Below are 21,379 nucleotides of genomic sequence, written 5' to 3' on the forward strand. Positions count from 1 at the left end.
ACCTGACCCCCTTCTCCATTTCAGCCTTGAGGATTAAAATTTGGTCTTTCTTGTGCATATTAATGATTATACTTAATTTTAGCTAGCTTTCCATCTTTAGTGACTATTAACCTACTTTTCCATCTTTTTCTATCTATTATGACTAAAAGTTTCATACATCGCAGTACTCTTTGGAGCTAAGGTTTCATTAGTAAGGATTAAAGCAACTAAAAGTTGGAAACAGGTTGAAGTTCATATCAGATCATGAGAATTAGTCCCTCTCTCTCTCTCTCTCTCTTTTAAATAGGCTCACAGTAGTGGGATTCAAATTCTTGTTTCTGCTTTAGTAAAGGAAGAAAGAAAATGAAATGAGAATATTTGCAAGTGACTTTTATCTTTAAAACTATCTCAAATTCACTTTCCTCCCAATATTAGGTATAAGAAAAAATTTCTCAAAGCCTGCAGACTAATTCAATTCTGACAAGACTTTTCAGGCTAAATTGCAAAGTAATTTAAGATCTCCTTTCAAAGAAAATGCACATATAATTCATAACAAACCTCCTTTAACTCTTCTTCCCTTTTAACCAATTTTAAGCTCAGAGCTCTCTTTGTCACTTTAGAGTTGGAACTTAATGGACCAGAGCCACTTAGGAATCTGTCAAAGACTTTATTCCCTTCTGAAATTTGTAACTGTTCTTGATGTCATGATCAACCTGGCTCCAACCTAAATCATTGGCGTCTTCTCTGCATCTCCACTGAAGTACTGCCCTTTGCTTGCTGAATGCTCAGCCGTTTCCAGTGGCAGGATCTGAGTAGCACAGAAAACCAAGTCCCCTATCCCTCACCTGAGAGTTTTGGAAAATGCTGAAAACAGAGAGTCAGTGATTTTGGGGGCGGGAGGTTCCTCAGGCCATGTTATTCAACACAGTCTAGTGCAAGAATATTCTCCATAGCACCCTGACAGGTAATGCTTTCATTCTGTGCTTAAGCATCTCCAGTGACAGAGAACTTGCCTTTTGAAGATCCCATTTCATTTTCCATCAGATCTAAGAGTTAGGAAATTTCTGAAATAGAATATAAAGCTGAAATCCTCTGATGTTTTACTTGTGGACTTTATCTATCCTTCTGGAAACATAAAGATTGAGGCCAGCTCACTGTACCTGTTTCTGCTAAATTCATCATCTATCATTTAAACTCTCCTCCTCCCTTACATCTTCCTCCCAGCATCCTGCTCTTCCTCCTGTGAGCTGTTGTGGTTTTTCAGCTTTCATTCAGATGGTGGTATCCACTCCAGTGAAGAAAGGCCTGGTCTGCTGCAGCCACGGGAGAGTACAACGAGGTCACGTCCACTCCTGTCCAGCTTTCTCTACTCTTACTGATGCAGCCTTCACCTGGACTGTTCTAAAACATGCTCCCCTACCCTGAACCCTCCGTTAGATGCCCTTTCACCATTAGAGGAAAATCTAAGTCCTAACAATGTCCTGGAAGCTTCCACATGACCTGGTCCCAGCCCCATCTCAGCCTGTCTCCTACCACTCTTCCGCTGCCCATTTCCCTCTAGCCACCGCCTCTGCTTCAGAGACTAGAAAGCCCTCCCATCGTTTTCATATAGGACTCCATTCAATAGTGCTTTTCAGAGGCTTTCCTGAACACGCTAACTAAACCAGCACCCTCATCACTGCCTCTTCCGTGCTCTCATGCTTCTTCCTTCCCTTTTCTGTCTCTGTCCTAAATCAAATATCTATTTGCTGAGCTATTTATTATGTTGTTTTCTTCCCTTGAATGTCAGGAACATGAGGTCAGAAGCTTTGCTGTATTTCCTGCTGTATCTTTAGCGTCTAGAACAAAGTCTGCACATAGTAGGTGCTCGAGAAATATTTGTTGGTGGGAAGAATCTGCTAATTCAGTCTGAGATTGTATTATTCTGAGGGCAGCCATGATATACGAACTCATACGTCCCACGGAATTCTCTTTGTCTTTTTTTCTGTTGTGCCAGATATCAAAATGGTATTTGTCAAGCAAGGATTTGGAAAATCACTCTTTGGAGTGAATTTGGATTCTTAGGCAGCAGTCATTAACCAAACAATCCCTTAGAAGCTGAAAGAGTTAATTAATGTGCATCCCCAAACACAGCTCTTTGCCCTACAGGGTCTTTAGCCCTGGGGAAGGTAAAACCCTGGTTCTAACTCAAGCTCAGCACACTTCTGGCCAGAACCTCTTATTATTAAGAGGCAGCTCTTCTAACCTCCCAGGGTGCCTGGAATGCCCCCAATTCCTGAAGTCATTATGTTTTACAGCAGGTTCTCTTGACAGAGTTTCAGCGGCCTTTGGCAGAACATAAGCCAGAATAATGGGCGAGCAGATGCCAGGATGAATTCTGATGTGTACACACAATTCTTGGCCCCATAAAAATCAATTCCTTATTCATTATTAAGCAACTTCTTGAGAAAGGGCAGGTTGGTACAGTTATTAAAAGATAAATAATAGATAAGGATCCACTTGTTTCTTTTTAGGGGGAAGAGAAAATTTTTAAACGCAAAATAGCACTGTAATTAGTTTTTCTTCTACATTGTCTCTTACCTGTGACACTCAGGGCCAACCAGACAGAGCAGTTTTACAAATTTCCATCACCCCTCCCTGTTGTGTTTCTCCCTAAAATGTATCCTTCAGGGTATAATAACAAGGCAACTCTAGATAGCTAGGGAGGAAAGAAACTAGAAGCACCCAGAATGAAGGTCACAAAATGTGTCAGCCTATGGGCTTTTTCCTGTTTTCCAAATTGGGTGTAAGGAGCAGAACTGAAAACAGAAGCAGCTAAATGCATCCATACTAAAAGGACTAGCAGGGCTCCCCAGCAGTAAGACGCATATACCTCTCAACGGGCTTCACTGGCAAAAGAATTGGCCTTGTTTCCTCCAATTCCTACCCAATCTTCTTGGTCTCAAATAACTGTATGAAAGGGGGCCTCCTTGGAGAGAGGGCAGTATTTGAGGTGGGAAGCTGTTAGCCCTCCCCATGAGGGAGCTTCCTCTCCCCTAAGTCAAGTGGAAGGAACCCCATTAGAATCACCCAAACAGATGAGGGCTGCCTGCAAGAAGAAGACTTCCAGCTTATCCCCAGCGGAGGAAGCTGCAGAGGGCCTGAGGCCCTCTCAAAACTGAGCAGGGAAGGGAGATCTTGGGTGTGGCTTCTTGGCGTGGGGATGCCAAACACAGGGACTGGCCTACAGATTGCTGAAGGAATCAGCTGGAACCCTCTGTGTCAGCACGGCTGCCTGGTTTGATGTGTCTGGGGAGTGGGCAAGGTGAGCCCACCCAGAGCAGTGGTCCATGGTCCATGGAGGGAGTTCGGTGCTGCCCCAAATAGGAGGACTACAGATCAAGAGAAAGGTGAGAGTCACTGATCTGCCCAAGTGGCCCCTAATCCAAGCCATAGAAAAGGGCTGGGAGTGTGTATAGCTGGTGGGGCAGAAGGAAAATTGAGTGGCCCCTATGGGGGGGGGGGGGGGGGGGGGGGGGGGTGGTGGTGGGATTCTTAATAAAATGGAGGTGTCACCATGAGAGCAGGGACCTCCAAGAAAGGGACCAAGCAGGAACAAGAGTGGGATCAGGGACCCTGTCCATGGTGGCCAAGCAAAAGGTGGACAGCTTGGCTCCCTGTCCTTCCTCCATGTCTCTGACACCAGGGGGCGCTGGTGCCCAAGAGGGAGTAAAGGGACATCTCCGTCTCTCCTCCCTTTCAAATCATCCTGCTCTCTGCTTTAGAATATTCTGCAGGGAGAAGAATCTTGCTTTGAAGATTTCGGTTTTAAGCTAGACAGCTCTAGTTTAGATAACTGAAAGGAACTGAATAATGGAATTTGACCAAGATGTCATTAATAGAACTATATATCCAGCACAAAGAAGGATTTGATATGGTACAATTGGAAGTAGTGATTAGAAAAAAAAAAAAAAATCCTATATGTGTCCCAACTAATCAAGAACTCTGTAATAAACTTGGGCCAGTGGTTTAAATATTTTCTGTGAGGGATTAAAGACTTGGCAGGGAAAACGGAAGTGCATTTCGTACATCTTTGGGTATGGTAATCATCTTCCCATTTTTTTCTTGATGACTTTCATAGAAATTCTAAAAGGAATGCAATCTATTTGCTTAAAACTTTCCTTTTACAGTTTTAAAGTGGCATTGATTCATGTTAACAGGAGAAGTGAGACTGAACTGGGAGACACAGAAGTAGATTGTTGCAATCAGGCACTCAGGACCGTGAGTGGCTTGTGGGAGCTGGGAGGACCAATCAGAGGGATAGCATCTTTATGAAAGAATGGCTGCCTGGGAGCTTGAGGTTCTTGAGTAGTGTCTGTAATTATGGGGGAAATAATTTAGCAGTAGCAGTGACGAGTAACAGGAGGGGGTGGTGATGGAGACTGGGTGGTCTTGAAAAAATTGTAAGAAACAGGAGGGATGACTCAGTAGGATCCAGAGTTGGAAGATGCACCGCATTTTGGAAGGGGTCATTGGCAGCAGGGATGGTGGTTCCACTTGATCTCATCGTCACTCTCAGCTTGATTGCAACACTTTTCCCCCTGCTTCCTCTTCTTCTTTCTTCTCCTCCTTACCTCTTTCTCTTTCTTCCTCATCACTGGCATTTATTGAGAACGTGCACCACATTCCATTATATACAAGACAGTTTGTAAGATCAAATGATACCTGATACCCAGAGATTCTAGACCAGGGACTAGTCAGTGTGAGACAGTTAATGGCATCTCAGTTCTAATTTGCTCGAGGTAGTACTGATTGGACATCTAGTTTGGGATACTTCTTTTAGAACTAAACCAATCTCTCAGTTCAATAGAAAGAGACAGAGGGAAAGAACAGACGATGAAGAAGGACAAGAAGAAGCAAAAGGAGGAAGAGGATGCAGGGAAAGAAGAGGACAAAGTAAAAAGAGGAGGAGGAGGGGTTATTTGAAGAAGGATGACTTACCTAAGAAATGCTTATCTAGTTTTGACTTTGTGCCAGGTACCATTTCAAATGCTTTATAAACATTAATTGATTGAATTCTCATAGCAACCTTATGTGATAGGTATATTTATTATTACCATCATTTTATTATCATTTTTAATCATCATCATAGGAAACTGAAGGGCATATAGTCTAAGTAATTTGGTCAAGGTCACACAGCCAGTAAGTGGCAAAGTCGAGATTCGCACCCAGCTCTCAGATTCAGGTACGATGCTCTTAACACTACCTAAGCTGCCAGAGGGTTCCCTGTACGAATGTCGGAAAGATGAAAAGATGGGTTGTTGAGAACGCTGGAGTTTCAGTCATGTCTGTGAACCTTAAATGATACAGTGAGCACTGTGATCCTTATTCATGTTGCTCTCTTCAAAGGAATGTAGGCTATTTCATCCATTTCAAAAATTTTGAATAAAAGATACGCACATTTATTTCTGAGACTGGATGCAATACACGATCATCAAACTAGTTTTTGCTGAATAATCTGTTCCTGAACAGAATGAATCAATAACCTGGCCTTATTTCCAATTTATAAGATGAATATTTAAACACCACTGTGTAGTTCTGGTCATATTATTTTCAAGGATATTGGTTGTATCCAACTCAAATATTCTTTTCCAGAAATCTGCATATCACAGATCTACCTTCACCAGATTATGCTATAAACAGTGCATCTTCAGAGTGGTGTCCCATACAGCAAGCACCACAAAGTCCAGTTCTTCTTCCCCACATCTTCCCAGTCTGGTATTTGCACCCACTAATGGTTCAAATGGCTCCCTTGGTGCACGGGAGGAGGGATTTACTTTTTAAGTTCAAAGTGCTGAAACCAGCAGTAGGGCTGGCTGGAACGTGATCGTCCTTCCTTTGTCAGACTGAGGTTGGAAAACTGCACACACTACCCAAACCCTTGGTTGTTTCTGAAAACACCCTCTGTAGCTGCTGCTCCGTAATCTAGAGGCTTTGTGTTACAGCTGAAAACTGGAGCCCAGAAAGATGCCTCCTTTGCCAGGGCGTCGAATCTGGAGGAATAATTTCCTAAAACCCGGGCAGTCAGAAGAAATTCAACATCCCTGGGTTATAAGGCCCCTTCTTTCTTGGCCTCGTCTCTCACCAGAAGCCAAAGAGTTTTGCCTGAAGATTGTCCTCGGTGAAACCTGGGGAGATGTGACTCAAGCTCGGTGTACTGGCCTGTCCTTGTCCTGGAGCACATCGTTGTCCAGGCTGCTGAGGATGCTCCTCTCCTCCTTCATCCATGGAACCAAGAGCTCCACACAAAACCAACTAGCATCACTTCTATGGCCATTTCCGCCCTCGAGACCCTTCCATTCCCATGCAGAAGTGACTAGGTCCTCTGCAGCACTGTGTGCATGGAGGGGAGCCACACCCCATCAGCCCATACCTGGAACCGAGGCCTGGTTCAGCCTCCTCAGTCTGCTGTCTGTCATTGTGAGCCTGCGGAAGGTCTTAGCACGAAGATGATGGGCAACATTCTTTGAGAGTCTTATTTTTTGTGCACACTATCAGCACTCAGTGAATGGCCCTACAACCCATAAGATAAATATATAGGAGTTTGGGGGTTTTTTTCCATCTCATTTATTTATTTATTTATTTATTTATTTATTCTTGGTCTTGTAGCACGTGGGCTCTTAGTTCCCTGACCAGAGATCGAACCTGTGCCCTCTGCAGTGGAAGTGCAGAGTCCTACCCACTGGGTACCCTAGGGAAGTCCATATATATATAGGTGTTTAAATATACCTCATATCCTCACACATTTCTGGAGCATAAGTACTACTATGTCCATTTCATAGACTTTGAAACAGAACCTGAGTGATGAAGTAACTCACCCAAGGCCATACAGCCAAGAAGGATCAGATCTTTGAAGCTCAAGAATCTCAAGTGTCCCCTTCAGGCTTGAATTGATGACCTTAAAAGTAACCACAACAGGACAACATATTGTTGCTGTTCAGTCGCTCAGTCATGTCCGACTCTTTGCAACCCCATGGACTGCAGCATACCAGGCTCCCTGGTCCTTCACTATTTTCATTATATCTACATATTGTCAATGCCTAATAAAAATCTGTAGATGATGATTTATTTTAAAGATAACTCATTTTGGCAAAACTCTCTTCCTGCATTTCTTCCTTTTTCCCCTCTGACTTCCAGTCAGCCTACCCTCATTTCCTCAGACTTTATATAGTCTGCCATGGGCCTGCATCCTAGGCATACAAAGAACAAGACCCAGGCCAGACCCCACAAAGCTTAAGTGCTGAAGCAGAAGCCAGACACGAAAGCAGGTTGCCAGGAGAAGCCCCGTCTCTTGCTTGCTCGTAGAATGGGAGAGAGGGTGCTGTTGCCCCACACAACACACAGCATGTTCTGCACTCTGCCTGTATTTGTGAGGGCGCTGCCCGAGTCCCATCCAGGCATGAAATGTAAGGCTCTGATACCTGAACTCCAGTTGCTCTTATATCACAGCCACACTCAGCTATGCTGACGCGGGTTTAGGTTTCCTCCTAACAAATCACTTTCTCAAGGTAGAAAGAAGAAATCTACATTTGGAACTTAGTGACTATAGATCTTTATTTCCCTGACTCTTAGTTTCTGTATTTTATTTTTAAAAAAGGCAAGGGGAGGAGAGATAAACATACGCGCCCTAATTACCTGGCAGAGCAGTTATCAGATCAAGCACAGTTATGAGGCAGGCATAAGAGGACTAAGCATTATGTAAATGTGAGGGCTTTGTGTATATTCTTAACGTGGGGTTTAAAGTTTTGAGTGATGCCATCTACCTGCCTTTACCCTCCACCAGGGCTCATACACGTGCTCCCAGTCTCCTGCCATAACCCTACGCTTCTACCTTTCTTGTAGTCACTTTTTGCTTCTTTTGCAATCCCATGTACTGTGTAGCCCACCAGGCTCCTCTGTCCATGTGATTTCCCAGGCAAGAATACTGGAATGGGCTGCCATTTCCTCCTCCAGGAGATCTTCCAGACCCAGGGATCGAACCTGCATCTCCTGTATTGATGGGCAGATTCTTTGCCATCTGAGCCACCTGGGATTCTACCTTTACACACCCTCAATTCTCTGACTCCTTGTCTTTGCTACCACTCCAGTGGGAATGGCAACCCACTCCAGTAGTCTTGCCCGGGAAATCCCATGGACAGACCAGCATGGCAGGCTGTAATCCATGGGGTTGCAAAAGTCAGACATGACTGAGCAACTAACACTTCAGTTTTGCATTTGAATAAAAATGAGTTGGTTTAAAAACAAACATTACATAAATAATCATACAGAATATGGCCAAAAAATGTGATGGTGCTACTTCAAGCTGGGGAAGCATCAAGACAGAGAAAACACTTCTGGGGAGTGTGAAGGTGAAGATGGGGGTGAAGAGATGCTTGTTCTAAGGATCAGATTTGCTGGGAGCAACCTTAGGAATTAATAGAATTATTTACAAAAGAGTGTGACTGTGCAAAAACCTGGGTTTCAAAGGCAGACTGCAACTGAAATGTTTTCTCGCCACTATCATTTCTTCATTGAAATGAAGAAATATGTTCATATCAACTCACACACACACAGCTGTGGACACTGAATATCAGAATTCCCATAGGTTTTACACCCTTTCCCAGGACTGTCAGCCACAAAGGACCCAAATGTGGGTTTGCGTTTCCTTTATTCCTGCAAAGCACAACACTTTACAAAAAGAAAAACACTTCAAAGGCAATCCCTTTCTCGCATACATTTCAGGGCTCCATTTGAGATCCACATTTATCTTCCTTATCCAATTACGTGATCAAAGCAGAAGTGTTTGGCCTACTTTGGGGGTTTAAAGACATCCAGGGAAAAACTAGAAACATTTAAAACTACCTTTTTTTATGCCACACATTTTCCTGGAGGAGAACTGGAATCCACTCTCCCTGCTCTCTCTTAACTCTCTTAGTCTCCAGACACAAAAAGTCAGGTCAGAGAGTTAAGATACTTTAATTGTCCAAGCCATAAAAGATTCAGTTACATCTCTGTAAACACCTGTCTAATCTCAAGCCAGTGTGTCTGGTATCCTCTTTGCTCTCTACAGGGCTACAAAGTTCCTTCCAGAAGCTGCTGAGAAACTCTTGCTTTTGTCTGATTAGTTTTAAAGAACTTGTATTAAAATAAAAATTAAAAAACCTGAAAAGGGACTTTACTAGTCTCCCCAACACTGCTGGTTCTAGCACATCTGTCGTGTTAATGCTACAGGATGGAGCTCATGTTTCCTAAAGTAGGTCACACCTTGTCCTTTACATTAACACTGTAGGATGTGAGGCCCTGGCTGAAAAAAAACAGCAAACATGACGTCTTCAAAAATATTTCAGTGAACAAACCACCTATTGGTGGATTGATTCTTCTCTGTGGATATAAATCTGTTGTCAGCCCCCAGAATCGGGGCATAAAAGATGACCTCAGGCAGCTGCTGCCATTTGTTTCGGTGGGAAAATGAGGGTTTTGTCTCTCCCCAGAGGTTAATCCTGTGATGCTCTGAATGTCGTCTGGGCTCTGTTTCTGAAGGGTTACACTGGAGAGGAGCAATGCTTTGTGGTTTATGACAAGATCACAGCAGAATATTTTGTGCATGCTGTGATTTGTATTGCCCATTTGTGCACAGGCCATAAAAGTGCACTTTTTATCAGGAACATTTGTGAATATATAACAGCACCGAAGACATATGGCCACTAAATAATTCACAGTTATCTATCTCCTCAGCAGATTCTATCTATACCTACCATGTTTTAATGCCTAGTTTGCTCAGAAACAATATTCTTTACGACCCTTCCAATATAAAAATGTTTACTGACTGGCAACAATATATGGATACCAGGGGATTGGGCTGTAAGGAAGGGGAAAGCTTTCTGCCTTCTCCGCCTCTCCTTGTCCTCATCTGTTGCCACTGAATGCTTCCAACCAGCACCTAACCTCATAGGAGAAGGTGTCTTTCCCAAAATTGGGTGCTAAATTCTGACTTCTGGTGTTTGGGCCTTGAGACGGGAGTCCCTGACTAACCTTCATCCTTTTCTCTTTTCAGTTCTATATCCATTTACAGTCCCAAGGAGAATCCAAACACATTTGATGCCGCAGCATTTTTCCAGTCCGTGGGGAATTTCCTGGGCATCTTCGCCGGCTCATTTGCCATGGGGTCTGCATATGCTGTTGTCACGGCACTGATATCCTTTGTCTGTGTGTGGGAAGCTGGGGACTGTTAAGAGCAGGCAATATCCTTGGGATGTTTCTGAGAACTAACAAACTCCAGACCAGGAAATGGCTAGACAGTCTTGTCCAAGCATAGCACAGCACCACTGGGGCCATCTTGATTCTGAAGCATAGGCGGATACCAGTGGAAGAGCAGCCCAGGCTCTTTTCCTGCCAATTCTAGCACTGCTCATACTGTCTGATCCCAGGATATCAAGAGTCTTTAAAAATTCCTAAGAATACAGGTGGCCAGGGGGATATCAGGCTTGGCTATATTAAGATCAAGAGGAAGAAGTGAATATCCAATGTCAAGAATGAAATAGGATTGACTCAAGAGTGACTTACTAAGTATTCTCTGCATCCTTTTTAAACTCGTATCAATCACTAGTTCAGAGGGTTGGCTGAGTCAAGAATCACTGTGTGTTTAAACGAGCATCCATAGCTATTTTATGGAAGAACAGCAAGCAACTTAGAAATGATGCTTGCCATATCCAGGCAATTGTGTCATCCTACTCCCTCTTTTTCAATAGAGAGGTGGGAGGATGGGTAGAGTTCCTAGAGAACTTGAGTCAGGGAAAGAAGCTTGTCTGGTGGTCTCCTCACTCACAGCAGTTACATGGGACAAAAATGTCAGATTCTAGGAGGAACCAGAAGGCTAATGTCAAGTATGTGGGCTTAACAGAGTCCAGAGAGAGGAGGCAGGGCAAAGGATTAGAGATCTTGGGGAAAAGGGAAGGACTAAAGGAGAATGGTGGAAGAGGGGTCAGGGATCAAGGCAAAGAAAGCAAAATGTTGGACTCTTTTTCCATGAGGACTGACCCAACAGTTCACTGAGCAACTGCTAAAAGCCTAGGTTCTACTAAAGCTTTCTCAGGTAAGTCAGAATATGAATAAAACAGGCTTGGAAAGACAAGCTCTACAGAAAGAGTTGGATAGAAAGTGAGTGCTAAAGCTGCAGCCACCTTATTATGGTTATAAAAATATAAGGATGACGCCACCGTATCTGGAAAAGTCCAGTAGACTCTTGGCCAATCTGATGATTCTGGAAAATAACCTGAAAAGCCGTATTTACATGCAGGGTGGGACTTAGGCTTGACCTGAAAGATAGGTAAGATGCAGGCAAAGACCACATAGGTGATTCACGAGAAGATCAGCATTCACAAAGGTCAGGAGTGGGGGGCCGTGGGGGGCACTGACATGACCTATAGCAGTTGTCTCAGAGAGAGCCTTAGAGCTCGGGCTGGTGTGCAGTGCAAAATGAGCAGACACAAGTGCAGAGGAGTCAGCGTGTGGAGTACCTTGGAGGGCCACTCTCTATAGTCCACAGTATGCGACTGAAGTTTTCTCCAAGGATCATGACACACTGAAGGTCTTGTGTTTAAAACATAAATAAGGAACTGGTCTGAAGAATGAATGAGAAGAGGAAGAGTGAAATCAAAGAAAACTGTGGTAATGACCTGTAGGAGAAAGTCAGAAAGGAGGTCAACGTAGAAGACCCTCTAGGACTCAGTGATTGGTTGGTTCTATGAGATAAACAAGAGGAGAAAATCAAAAGACGACCCCAAAGTTTTGTCCTGGAAACCCTGGAGAATGTCAACTCCATTGACAAAAATAAGTCAGAATAGGTAGGGTTGATTTCCAACAAAAAAAAAGCAATGATTAACAATCTACCCAGTACTGGTGATACATCAGGCCCCCTCCTACTTGTTTTACATGTAATACCTCATTTAATCTTCACATTGGTCATATCACACAGATGCTATTTTTCCTGGGGGAAAAAAAAAAGCTTAGACAGCATAAGCCCAAGGTCATGCAACTAGGAAGTAGAGCCAAGGTCAAACCCAGGGAATGAAACCAAGAGACAGACCATGCCCAGACCACACTCTTGATCACTACTCCTCTCTTTTTTTGCCTCATAATCATTAAGGGGAATTAGAATGGAGGTCACATGTTGTTTGGAGTAGAGAAATACTAATGATGATAGTAATGATAATGAGGAACTAAAGAGCCTCTTGATGAAAGGGAAAGAAGAGCGTGAAAAAGCTGGCTTAAAACTCAGCATTCAGAAAACAAAGATCATGGCATCCAGTCCCATCATGGCAAATGGATGGGGAAACTGGAAACGGTGACAGACTTTATTTTTGGGGCTCCAAAATCACTGCAGATGGTGACTGCAGCCATGAAATTAAAAGATGCTTGCTCCTTGGAATAAAAGCTATGACCAACCTAAACAGCAAAAAAAAAGAGACATTGCTTTGCCAACAAAGATCCATCTAGTCAAAGTTATGGTTTTTCCAGTAGTCATGATGGATTTGAGAGCTGGACCATAAAGTAGGCTGAGTGCCAAAGAACTGATGCTTTTGAACTGTAGTGTTGGAGAAGAGTCTTGAGAGTCCCTTGGACTGCAAGGAGATCAAACCAGTCAATCCTAAAGGAAATCAGTCCTGAATATTCATTGGAAGAACTGATGCTGAAGTTTAAGCTCCAATACTTTGGCCACCTGATGCAAAGAACTGACTCAATGGAAAAGACCCTGATGTTGGGAAAGACTGAAGGCAGGAGAAGAAGGGGATGAAAGGATGAGATGGTTAGATGGCATCACTGACTTGATGCACTTGAGTTTGAGCAAGCTCTGGGAGTTGGTGATGGACAGGGAAGCCTGATGTGCTGCAGTCCATGCGTTCGCAAAGGGTCGGACACGACTGAGCGACTGAACTGAACTGAATAATAGTGAGATAGTTAGGTAGCATCACCAACTCAACGGATGTGAGTCCGAGCAAACTTCGGGAGATAGTAAAGGACAGGGAAGCTTGGCATGCTGAAGTCCGTGGGGTTGCAGGGAGTGAGACAAAACTTAGCAACTGAACAATAGTAATGATCACAACATTTTGTGAATGTCTAGCATGTGTCTTTATATATATCTCCTCATTTGAATTTACCCTATAAGACAGATTATTATTATTCCTGTTTTATACATACGGAAATTAAGTATTCATAGCTCACTCTGAGTCACATGTCAGTCATAAAGGGCATGATATTAATATCATCTTATATATCTTGAGAATCTTACCAAGTGCCACCCATTATCTTTTATATTTTGCATAGATTATCTCAGAGAGTCTTTATAAGAATCTTGGCAAGGAGATACTATTATTCTCTCAATTTTCAGCTGAAGAAACTGATGCATAATTTTAGACAACTTGTCCAAGGCCATATAGCTAGGACATTTTAGGGCCAGGACTTAGACCCAGGCTTTCATCCCCAGGGATGGCATGAAGCAGAAGAGCTGAGATTGGAACTTTTCTCTGCCTGATGTGCAGGAAATGTATGAACACATAAGTGAGCAGATTTTGATAAGAGAAGGGAAAAAATTCCTCAAGACTGGAAGTCTGCCCTGACATTGGATCAGATCTGGGGAAAGGGGTCCTCCTCCTGATAAAGAATTGCTTCCACATCCTTACTGAATCTCTTTCCAGAAAAGAGGTTTCACAAAACAGATTCACTTAAATTACACTAATTTAAAAACTTCACATCCCTTGTCACATGCCAGGCACTCTTCTATATACCTAGAAGGTAGGTTGTACTATTTGTGCCCATTTTCAGATATGGGAACCAAAGCACAGTGTGGCCAAGGTACACATCTAAGCTGATACAATGAATATGAGCCAAGCTAGAGTTGCCTTCTAGAGGTCACGCTCCCAACCATGATATAATCCTGGTATTGTGTGCTTTCTAAGACTTTACAAAACATTTTTAATACTGTCATCTCATGTTACTCTTCACACTGTGGGGAGAGGTATTATTCTTATCCCAGTTCACCTTGGATACAAATAAGGCTCAGAGAGGTTATCATACTGCTCAGAAATCACACAGCCAGTGACTGGCAAAGCCGGGACTCAAACACAGATCTTGCACTCCAGAGGTCATGCTTTTTGCTGGCAACCCACTCCAGTACCCTTGCCTGGAAAATCCCATGGATGGAGGAGCCTGATAGGCTGCAGTCCATGGGGTCGCTAAGAGTCCAACACAACTGAGCGACTTCATTTTCACTTTTCACTTTCATGCATTGGAGAAGGAAATGGCAACCCACTCCAGTATTCTTGCCTGGAGAATCTCAGGGACAGAGGAGCCTAGTGGGCTGCCATCTATGGGGTCGCACAGAGTCTCGGACGCGACTGAACTGACATAGCAGCAGCAGCTGGCTGCTAAACATCTCTTAAGGTGGAATCTCCCTTAGATTCTTTTTCCAGAAACAAAATCACAATGTCATATTTCCTTGTCTGTCAGGGCATTTTCTGCCTAAAGGTGGATACAGCTGCAGTTGTAGCCCTTTACCATCCATCACATACTCCTAATCATCTCCCCATAGCCCATTCTCTGCAAGGCTCAAATCACTGTGCCTTTGTTCTATTTGCAATTTATAGATGATTGGCCAAGTGTCATCTTGGCCAAAATGAACAATTGCCTGCCAAAGGGCATCTTGCTTGACTTAGAGATAATACACATTTTCCTCTATCCTACTTATGCAAAGAGAGCCTGGGCAGCTTCCCCATCACTGAACAAAAATGCTCCTCCTGATCCAGTTTCCATCCTGAAGAGAAAAGGCTCTTCAGGTGATCTGTCCATAGACCAGCATTCCTGGGGAGCAGTGGCCTGGGAGGCCACTCCTGGGAGTGTGGCCTGGCTGGCAGTATCTCCACGAGACATGTTCCTTGACTATTTTCCCAGATCTGCCAGTCTCCTGAAGGGCACACCCAAAGGGTTGAGGCCAAATTTAAGGGGTTTTGTGTCTCCACTTAGCTGACTTCATCCTCTTAATAAGACATCTTTTTTCATCTCAAGACCACTTTGCGTTTTTACAGCCGTGTTCAGCCCCCAAAGAAGCATGACTCATGCAGGCCTTCAAAGGGAGTCTCAGCGAGAGAAACAGTCAGGTCTGAGAATCGGTTCTCTCCTCTAAAACTATCACCACCAGAGTTTTTCTCAGCCAAGAGGGAGATTCATTCATAAAAGCAGTTGTTGTTTCCCTTAACGCCTCTGTCACTTGACCAAATTTACCAAACTGTGCGAGTTCCCCATGCTGGAAACGGGCCTGTTTTTCCTCCTGTCTTGGAGCGCCTTTCTGTCTGCAGAGGCCGCTGGTCTAACAGGTCAGTGCTTCGTCCTGGGCAGCCCACTGGATGTGTGAATACCTGTGTTTCCCGCCCCTCACCAAGCTCCGCTCCCTGACCCTGCAGGAGGTGAAATGGATTGTGTCAGAATCAGCCTCTCCTGGGAGGGGGAAAAAAAAAAAAAATGCATCCATTATGTGACAATCAATCGGAAGTCTCCCAAGTGCCGATTCCTCTTCTCTCCTTGCTGGTCAGGAAGGGGACGTTGAAATCTGCGAATGACAGATGTACGGATGGTTGGTTTGACACGTTGCAGTCTTCTCAGAGTGTGAAGGGACGCACGGCTGCTTTGTGGGAATGAGTGCTGCCTTTCCATCGGCTGTTAACAGCGACGCCCACGTAGGCGGTCTCTTTGGGTGTACGCCTCGCCACACCCAACGGTATTTAAAAATCTCTGCCTACGTTCGGGCAAAGAAAATAAGGAGCTGACGCGGTGGTTTCGGTTCAGTGTCTCTTATCGTAGAAGGTCTATATGTAGAGTCCTCTGAGATGGAACAGTCGATGGAGAAAGAGGCAGTCCCTAAGGTCCCCCGGGGGAGTGGGGAGGCCCGCGGGCGGGGGCCCACAGCTTGCATCCCGTATCTGAATTCTGCAATTAGATTGCCTTTCTGCAATAGCGAGGGTTTACGCTTGGGTAGCTGCAACGATTGGGTGCTTTTCCATGTAGAAGAATCACCGTGGCTCTGAGCAAAATGTCAGAGCTATTTCTTTCCTTTGGCCTAGTCCCCTCCTTCTCCCGGGTTTGAGTCCTGGATCCCTCGCTGTTGCTACATCTAAATTGATCAGGTGGTGAGACCCCACCCCCGAAAGCGCTAACTGGGAATAAGGTATGCCTCCAGGGGTACTCGAATTTTAATAGGTGGTACTTTAAGGGTAAATAATAATAAAAGTTGATATAGAGAAAGCTTACAATGAGCCAGGTGCTGGCTAACTGCCTTTCATGGATGTTCACATTAATTTACAGAAAGACCCAACATTAGGGACCGGTTTACTTGGCCAAGAGCCAGTGGAGGCGCTGGGATTTCAGACTAGATCTAATTCCAGAGCCTGGGCTCATGGGCACCAAGCACTGCTACCTTGAATGAAATTATATCTTTGGAATATGAGGCAGGCCTTCAAGAGGAAGAAGATATTTGGGGTCCCAGGGGCCTGCCTGGTCCCCTTGCTTCTAGGCTGGTTTGGGCTTTCCTGTGAAAACCATGGCAGATCTTTTTTTGTAATGATAATCTGTTGCTCCAGGCGTCTGACCCACCTTACCTCATAGCCACAGTGAACCAGCTGTTTCCACAGGCTTTGAGAGTATTTGTTGCTGATACAAACAGCCACCTGCCAGCCTTTATGACACTATAATCAAGACTACATTACCAGAGTACACCCAACCGGACCATGTATCATTCCAAACCATTCTAACACCACATCCATCGTATTGGAGCTTTCTTTGCCTTGTTATTAGAAAGGTTGCTAAAGAGCTTATGCATTGCAAAGAAAATGGATACTTAGTGTCTTTTAAATGAAATAATGGAGTGAAAAGTTTACATAGGTCATTCGAAAAGTTGTTGTTCCCTTTCCTCCGCATTCTATGCCTTTTTCAGCATTTAACATGGTGTAAAATAATGCAAGCAATGTTAACAATAAGAATACATATTTGACCTTCTGAAAAGGTAAAGTATCTTAACTCACCTGATATTTTTTAGTCTACAGTTTAACATTGTAATAGAACACACAAACATATACACACATATCCCAATGCCTAAGATCGTTTTGTGTGTGGAAATTGTCTTACTATTTCGTGATCCAATTCAGCAAGATCATGTTTTCTTAACTCATTTTAAGATTATGGTCCATGTATAAATTATTGGTTTATCTGCGCCTTGCTCTTTTGCTACACTTTGGACCTGATATCCTTATTGGATACCATGCAGACCTCATCTAAAGAGCCAGTGTCATGAGTTGAGTGGATGCATGCATGGGCTTTAGTAGCAGAAAGACCCAAATGCCCACAGCTGTACCCAGGGGAGCGCTTAACCAGGACAGGACTTCAGGTTAAGCAACAAGTTGGACAGGTGTTTGATACAAATCAAACTTTTTAAGTGTGAGCATTTTGTACTGCTAAAGACCAAGCCTGCTTAGTCCATATTACTTATGCATTTGTTTATTATTTGATCCCTGCCTCTTTCTAAATTGGCTTAGAGGCAACTCATAACATGAGCCATGCATATCATGGGACCATTTAGTTGAGGCTAGACACTCAAGTGCTTTGGGATAGAGTCGTTCTGCAAAATGAGACAGCTGTTCATTGCTGTGGTTTGGCAATAAATATGGCTCTGAGCTTTCTGGCAGCCAAAGCCAAAAGAGAAACATGAGTGGTACAGGAATAACACAGTATTATAAAAGGAAGTCACAATTATTTATAAAAATGAGTACGCTTTTTTTTTTCTAAAATTTTAGGTGAATTTATCACACACATCTTTATATAAGGGCCTTTGAGCACCATAACAGACAATGTATTGTTTTAGGAAAGATGGAGATCTGTTCTTTATGTAGTCATTTCTCATATCAACCTTCAGTAAAATCTGACAGTGTGGTATTAAATTACAATTCCCTGGGGATATTTCATGTAATAAGAAAACCCTTTCAGTTCTAATCTAATCTAGTTTACAAGTAAACTAATATAATACAAAGCTAAAAATATAGAAAATTTTTCAAAAAGTGCTTAATGAATAAACATATGATGATGAATATAGTGAATGAAATGGAATAAGATATAAAGAGTGTATGAGTTTCTGCAGTAGTAACCAACCATCCTGGGGCTGTGTACGGGTTCCCTAAGAATACCTCATGTGTGTCCTTGAAATGGTGCTTACACACGATAGTTTCTCAGCAGAATTCCCCCAGCCCTGACATTGCTAGGTGGGGGCTAGAAGATGCCTACCAAGTGAGCACCCCCACATCACCCCTTTTATTGGTTCCACAGATTGAGTTTTCATCTAAGATTTTATTTGGGGGAAAAAAAGGATTTCTGTTGCTTTAAACAGAATAATATTTTTAAAAAATTTTTTCTTACTACCAAGATAAGGCATTTTCCTTGTAGAAAATTTGGAAAATATAGATTTACTGAAGGAAATAAAATTAGAGTTACCTGTATTCTCACTGCCTATTAATAACTATTGTTAGTATCTGTCTGAATTCATCTAATTATATGCAAATATTAGCATATATACATAATTAAATATATGCAAGGGCTTCCCTGGTGGGTCAGTGATAAAGAATCCACCTGCCAATGCAGGAGACATGGGTTCCATCCCTGGCTCAGGAAGAGCCCCTGGTGAAGGAAATAGCAACCCACTCCAGTATTCTTGCCTGGGAAATCCCATGGACAGAGGATCCTGGTGGGCTACAGTCCCTGGAGTCACAAAGACTTGGACACAACTGAGCATACACACAATATGTGTATGTAACTATATTTTTATTTTATTTTTTTTAATTTTTTTTTATTGTTGAGACTTTATTTATTTTATTTTTTTAATTAATTTTTAGTTTTACTTTATTTTACTTTACAATTCTGTATTGGTTTTGCCATATATTGACATGAATCCACCACGGGTTAATTTTTTTCACTTGACAATTTTATAGTGAATAGTTTCAAATATTCTTCTATATTATTGTTTATGGCTGCCTAGTATCATACTGAAAGTGTTAGTCACTCAGTTGTGTCTGACTCTTTAGGACCCCATACACTGTACCCATCAGGCTCCTCAGTCCATGGAATTCTCCAGACAAAAATACTGGAGTGGGTAGCCATTCTTTTTTCCAGGGGATCTTCCCAAACTTAAACCTGGCTCTCCTGCATTGCAGGCAGATTTTTTTACCTTCTGACCCACCATGGAAGCCCCACTATAACATATTAACTTGCTATAATTTATTATATTAACCTCTTGATCATTTATAGTTTTCAACATTATTATGATTGCTGTGATCATCCTTTCAGCTTGATATATAAACTTCTATTTCTATAACTACCTAAAAATAAAAATCCTGGGTTAATGAAAATGCTGAAATTTTAATGTCTTAGAAAAATACATCCAAGTTATCCTTCAGAAAATTTGTATTCCTTTATACTTCCACCAACAATGTAAGAGAGAGCTCATTCACTCACATCTTCACCCCCTGAACTCATATTCCCTCCTGCTAATTTGATAATCAACCTCCATTTCATTCTGATTTAAATTTATATATTTTTACTGAGGAAAGGATTTTAATTATATGTCATCATTGGCAATTTATATTCCTCCCTTGGTGAACTACCTGTTTATGCCCTTTGTCCTTTTTTTTTCTACTGAAGTGTTTATCTTTGTCACATTAAATTTTAAATGCTCTTTATTGATTCAAAAATATAACTGTTGGCTATCTTGTAGACTACCAATGCTCTCCATTCATGGTTTTGTCTTTTAAATATATTGTATGTTGTTTGTTTACATAAGGGAAAAGTTTGGTTTAGACATTTTGAAGGTTCATATGGTTAATTTTTTCTTTCTTTAGAAAGTTCCAAGTTTTATTAATTTCTGCTCTTTGTTATTGTTTAGTCGCTAAGCTGTGTCTGACTCTTTTGCAACCCCATGGACTGTAGCCCTCCAGGCTTCTCTGTCCATGAAATTCTCCAGGCAAGAATGCTGGAGTGGGTTGCCATTTCCTTCTCCAGGGGATCTTCCTGATCCAGGGATTCAACCTGCATCTCCTGCATTGGCAGGCAAATTCTGTACCACTGAGCCACTAGAGATATAATTTCTGCTTAAAAAGCCCAATATTATTAATAATAATTTTTTACTTTATTTTAATATGTGTTTTGGGTTTTTTCGCATTAGAATCCAAACTGGAATTTGTTTTGATGTGAGGAATATGAGATGTGAGATACAGCAAGGATTTGATTTTCTTCCTAGATTGTTATTCACTCATCCTAATACCTATCAACCTTAACCTATGAGATTCTAACATAATGTCCGTGTATACAGGTACATATATGTGTATATATGTTCTGGCTTTCTGTTATTCCACTGAGCTTTTAGTCTTCACTGCGTTCATCATTTCAGCTCCATGGTTCCTTTTAATGGCTAATAGATCCATTTCTCATTCCCCTCCCCCATTTTTAAGAGCTTCTTTGCTATACTCACATGTTTATATTCCAGAATCACTTGAAAATAACATTGTGTTTCAAGCAGAAAATAACTTTAGGACTATGGTTAGGGTTGTATTAAATTTTTAGTTTAATTTGAGGAGGAGTGATGTTTTTACAATGTTGAGTCTTCCCACAGAGGAATACGTTATGTCTCTCCATTTATTCAAGTCATCTTTTATGGCCCTTAGTAAATTTTTATAGTTGTCTTCGCATTAGACCTACAAATTCCTTGTTAAGTACTTTTTAAGCTATTGTATATTTTGGCATACTATGATGAATGGAAACTTCTGTGATAGTTTCTGCATGGCTATCGTTTGTTCATGTGCATCTAGACCTCACTCTGCTATTTGATTTACTATCTGCAGTTCTGAAATATAGAACCAGAGCTGATGTGCAGAATTAGGATTGATGGGCCAAAGTTATATTAGACTATCAGGTTCACGAGAGCTATATCAGCACCAGCAGTGTGGCTGAAGCATTCTAGGCAGTCAATATCTTTTGAGCAATGGAATGAATGATTTTAGGCCAACAGAAGGAAAAATTTCTAAAATATGAATAACAGGCTGTGTCTAAGTTAGGGACGGCCTTATCCCTGATAATAGTCTTTTCTTTTTCTATATTATTTATTTATGGCTGCCCTGGGTGCATTGCTGCACACAGCTTTCTCTAGTTGTGGGGAACAAGGGCTTCTCTCTGTTGCAGTGCACAGGTTTCTCGTTTCTCTGGGTGCACGAGCTTCAGTAGTTGTGGCCCATGAGGTCTAGAGCACGGGCTCAGTAGCTATAGCACGTGGGCCTAGTTGCTTCACAACATCTGGAAT

The 21,379-nt window shown here is 42.4% G+C and overlaps 1 protein-coding gene across 2 annotated transcripts in view; it reads left to right on the forward strand.

Annotated features, from left to right (window-relative positions):
- Window positions 1-21,379, forward strand: part of SLC9A9 (solute carrier family 9 member A9) — a 652,914-nt gene that overhangs the window by 305,957 nt on the left and 325,578 nt on the right. For both annotated transcript variants that reach the window (XM_004003282.5, XM_042235926.2), the window contains exons 7-8: window positions 10,052-10,190; window positions 15,260-15,365. In XM_004003282.5, the coding sequence (XP_004003331.2) occupies window positions 10,052-10,190; window positions 15,260-15,365 (245 nt within the window). The remainder of the gene's footprint in view (window positions 1-10,051; window positions 10,191-15,259; window positions 15,366-21,379) is intronic.

Source organism: Ovis aries, chromosome 1 (genome assembly GCF_016772045.2).
Source record: "Ovis aries strain OAR_USU_Benz2616 breed Rambouillet chromosome 1, ARS-UI_Ramb_v3.0, whole genome shotgun sequence".
Lineage (NCBI taxonomy): Eukaryota > Metazoa > Chordata > Mammalia > Artiodactyla > Bovidae > Ovis > Ovis aries.